Source organism: Acanthisitta chloris, unplaced genomic scaffold (assembly GCF_000695815.1).
Source record: "Acanthisitta chloris isolate BGI_N310 unplaced genomic scaffold, ASM69581v1 scaffold11698, whole genome shotgun sequence".
In the NCBI taxonomy this organism is placed as follows: domain Eukaryota; kingdom Metazoa; phylum Chordata; class Aves; order Passeriformes; family Acanthisittidae; genus Acanthisitta; species Acanthisitta chloris.
Window position 1 is genome coordinate 6,623 of NW_008688735.1, and position 4,568 is coordinate 11,190.

General features: G+C 54.4%; 1 protein-coding gene across 1 annotated transcript in view; it reads right to left on the reverse strand.

Moving 5' to 3' along the window:
* LOC103808372 (mitochondrial peptide methionine sulfoxide reductase-like) overlaps positions 1–581 on the reverse strand; it is a 2,524-nt gene extending 1,943 nt beyond the window's left edge. The window contains exons 1-2 of the mRNA XM_009081153.1: positions 509–581; positions 43–111 (exon numbers count right to left, since the gene is read on the reverse strand). Of these exons, the coding sequence (XP_009079401.1) occupies positions 43–111; positions 509–581 (142 nt within the window). The remainder of the gene's footprint in view (positions 1–42; positions 112–508) is intronic.
* Between the last annotated feature and the right edge of the window lie 3,987 nt (positions 582–4,568).

Here is a 4,568-nt window from a genome sequence, read left to right on the forward strand (position 1 = left end):
CCCTGGTGGTGGGACCCTCCTGCCCTGGCACCAGTCACTCACCGAAAATCGCTGTCTCCATCTCCACTGGGAATGGTGGCAGTGTGGGATTCCCACTGACAGCGTGGGTGGCTGTGGGGGACATGGGGTCAGGACCCCCAGGCCATCCCCAACTGCAACCACCTCCACTCTGTGTGTCCCCCCCAAAAGCAGGCACTGACCCTGTCACCATCCCCTCCAGCTCCTCAGCCCACTGCTCTGTGTCCTCTTCATGGCACCCTGACCCCAGACAGGTCCCTGTGTGGGTCCCAGTGCTGCCACCTTCTCCTGGGGTTGCTCTGCTACTGGTGCTGCCCCCAAGCAGGGATGTGCCCCTGCCCCAGGGATGCTCTGGCTGAGAGGAACACATCCCTCCATCTCCATCCCATCCATCACAGAGGAGGGACCCCCCCAAAAGCACATTAGGGTGCCTGGGGGGGCTCAGAGTGCCACCCCCTCCCTGCCCCCAGCCTGATGCCCACACTGGTACCTGCCACTGTCATCCTCTGGGCTCTGCCTGGCAAAGCTTCAGCAGGGCTGGGGAGCACCACGGTACCACGCATGGTCCCCCCAGAAGTGGGTGTCCCACTGAGCCTCCTGCCCCTGCAGACTGTGGGGAGGGAGCTGTGTGTGCTGGGAGAGGCACTGGGAGGGGTAAAGTGCAGGAGGAGCAGAGCCTGGCCCAGAACAGGGTCACCATGGGGGGCATGGGACAGGACGTCACAGGGACATGGGGACAGGGTGCAAACCCTCAGGGAAATCCCCCAGTGGGACCCCCGGGGGTGTGAGAGTGTGCCCAGGGGCAGGATGGGACTGGGGCAGTGATCCCTGGCTGGGGCAGGGGGTGACCCCATGGGACACGGGCAGAGTCCCAGTGTGACTGGCTGTGTCATCAATCGTTAACACACGTGAGGCTGGAACAGACCAAGGTCACACCAGGCCAGGTGCTTCCCCCCTGCTAAGCTCCACCAAAGCCTTCCCAAAGCAGGAGTGTGTCTCTGGACACCCACAGCCATGCTGGACCCCAGGACAGCACCCTGGGGTTGGGGGTGGGTGGGGGGTCACAGCCCCTCAGCTCTATCCAGGGATGTCTGAGGGCTCCTCGGGGCAGGGCATGATCCCCCTCTTTGGCACAGCCCTAAGGACATTGCTCACCTACACCAGGAATTGTTCCCAAACCTCTTGGGTTTAACCCCAACCTGAGCCTATGCCCCATAACCACCCAGCCAGGACCTGGGCAGGTGACAGCCCTGGGGTACTTCCCTCTGTCTCCCAATTCCCATCCCACCCCACACCATTTGATCCTGTCCATTCCATCTATCCCACTCTATCCCATCCCACCCCATCCTACCTTATCCCACCTTCCCAGGAAGGAATGGGGCTGGGAAGGGTCTGGCCCACCCAGACCCCTCCAGCCCTCCCATTTCTCCCCAGCCCTGTTTGCATTCCCATCCCCAAACCCCAACTCAATCCACTTCCACCCGAGACCATCAAGGCATTCCAGGACCCCCAAGCTGTCCCCTAGCCCCAATCCCCAGCTCTGCCAAGGACAGGAGAGGGGATGGCAAGCCCAGGACACCCCCAAATCTGCCCCCAACCTTCCTTCAGAGACCCAATCCTAAGGCTCTTCCCAGGCTTTCCCTCTCCAGGAGAGGGTGCTGCTGCCTTTAGAGGCGCTGGAGTGGGAAGGGGGAACACACAGAGGGAATATCTAGGATGGAGGGAGCAGGCAAATCCCATCCTGAGCCTTCGCTGGTGGGAGAAGAGGAGAGCAAGGATCAGCCTGGCCACACACACCCTTTCCCCAGTTGGCTGCTCCCTCCGAGGATGCTTTTTGCTGCTTTCCTGCACGGAGCATGAGGACTCTGCTTTTCCCCATGTCCTGCTTTCTCCTGCCAAGCAATTCCTCCTGGATCAGAGTCTCAGCACTGAAGGTTTGCTGCTCTGTGTCCCTGCTGTCCTGCATCCTCATCCTCCCCCTGCCCCATCCATCCTGCACTTCCCAGGAGTGGTGAACACAGCTGTGCTGGGTTAGCAGTTAGGCTTGGTCTCAGAGGGTTTTCCCAACCTCCACGATTTTATCAGATCTGGGAATTCCTTTTTTCCAAGGAGCAGAGCTGCAGACAGTGCCAACAGTAGGAGCAGCACTGGGTGCTCAGCACCAATCCTGCCCCCTGAACCCTCTCCCTGGATTCTGCTGCCTCCAGGGCTCAGCTGAGCTGTTTCCTTCCAGGGATTTTGGTCTTTACAGAGTTTGGAAAACCCCAAATCAGTCCCTGCATGAGCCTGTTGTGGGACTTACACAACTCCAGGGATTTATACAACTTGGGAAAGCACAGCAGCAAAGCAGCTTTTCCTCTCCCTTTCCCCATGATGCCCCCAAAATAGTCTTACCTTTTTTTTCCCCCCCAAGGAAATCACAGCAACAAACACCTTTTTGCTCTTTCCTGTGTCCTGTTCACAGGGAGACACCATTCCATGCTGTTGGATCTTCGGTTACAATGACAGGTGGATTATTTTTCCCTATCCTGCCGTTTGCCACACAGCCCTGCTGAAAGCCAACCCTCCTGTGCTAGAAACTCCCTGGTTTTGCCCCAGTTTAGACCAGAACAGGACCAGATCCAGACTGAAGCAGTTCCCATTAGTCCTCCAAGCATCCTTGGGAAGGTCAACAGAAGCAGCAACACATCAAATAGCCACTTTTCCCCAGGATAATATTTACCCTCCAGGACATTCCCTTGGCTTCTTCCTTTAAAAAGGCCTCCAAATATTTAACATTAGGCCCAATTTTGGTGCTATCCCTTCTATCCCCCTCTGGAAGCCCCAAAGTTCTTCCATATAACAAGCAACATACAAAACTACCTATTTTTTTCCTTGTCCTCTTCAGTTTGGGGTGAAACAAGGCTGTTTGAGGCCCCTGTGCACCAGGACACTCCTGGGGACACTGGGACACTTTCTGGACACATTAAGATCCCCATAGGGACACCAGGACCCCTCTTAGGGACACAGCAACCCAGTCCCAGAGGTGTCTGGTTTTCATGGAAGTGATGCCAAGGTTGAAGGTGCCGTGGGATAAATCCTGTGGGAAACCTCAGGAGATCAACATCCCAGCAATGCTCCTGCTTTGCCTTAAATGATTGCAAAATAAACAGTATTTTAGCTCTCACACTGCTAAATCCAAAGGGAAACTTTAGGAGCAGCACATGCCACTAGCACGAGGCATTCCCTGGTTAGAGGACAAGGATAACATCTGTGGAGAAAGCAATTTTTCCTTTGATGCAACTAATTGCAGGTACCACACCTGCACCTGAAGGATTGTGGCTTTCCAATCCCATCTTCCTCTTCCTCTCATGTCTCTTGGGTTGTCACTTGAAGACCAAAAGGGGAAAGAAACTGTCTGACCAGCAGTGGAATGAACATGCAAACACCTCCAGGAACAGCCCAAAATCCTCTTCCAGCTGCTTTTTTATTCCTCACAACTAAGATTCTGTCAAACTGTTTCATTTGGGCCTTTAATCACATCAAATTTCTGCCCTTCCTGCCTCCAACTTTGCTCCCTCTTGGAAGGGCATGAGGACATCAGTGAGGAATTCAGGGTTCTGGCCAGTTTAGGGCTCTGAGGCCAAAACTATCAAAGAATTTAAGGAGAGAAATTCTTTTGGAGAAAATAAGGAAAATTATAGAACCATGGACTAGTTTAGGTTGGAGAGACCTTAAACACCATCTAAGTCCAAGCCCTGCCATGGGCAGGGACACCTTCCCCTAGCCCAGGTTGCTCCAGTTCCCATCCAACCTGGCCTAGGATATAAAATATCCCAAAAAATGCAAATGACCACAGAGCTATTTGCCACCTGCAGAAACACCTGCCCAAACCCAGCCCAGGCCTCACCTGACACCCACAGGGCTCTTGGGATCTGAGCTTTGTTTGCTGTCGAAAAGAAATAATTAACAATGAAAACAACTAATGAAGCTGATTTTCCAGGGAGTGCACACAGGGTGTGTGAGGATCCCATCCCATCCCTGTGTGGGAGCAGGGCCACAGCAATTCCAGGCTCACCAGGCTCATTTTCCACCCAAGCTGCTTCCAGGTGTTACCCAACTGTTTAATAATGGGGATATTTTGAATGCAGCAGTTTTCCTCAAGGACACACAGAGACCATCATAGAATCAACCAGGTTGGAAAAGACCTCCAACATCATCAAGTCCAACCCTACCGTGGTTACTAGACCATGGCACTAAGTGCCACATCCAGTCTCACCTTGAAAACCTCCAGGGATGGTGAATCCACCACCTCCCTGGGCAGCACATTCCAATGCCTGAGCACTCCCTAAAAAATCTCTTCCTAATATCCAACCTAACCCTCCCCTGGCAGAGCTTGAGTCTGTGCCCTCTTGTCCCGGGAGAACAGACCAACCCCCACCTGACTCCAACCTCCTGTCAGGGAGTTGCAGAGGGTGCTAAGGTCTCCCCTGAGCCTCCTCTTCTCCAGGCTGAACACCCCCAGCTCCCTCAGCCTCTCCTCATGGCACTTGTGCTCCAGTCCCTTCCCC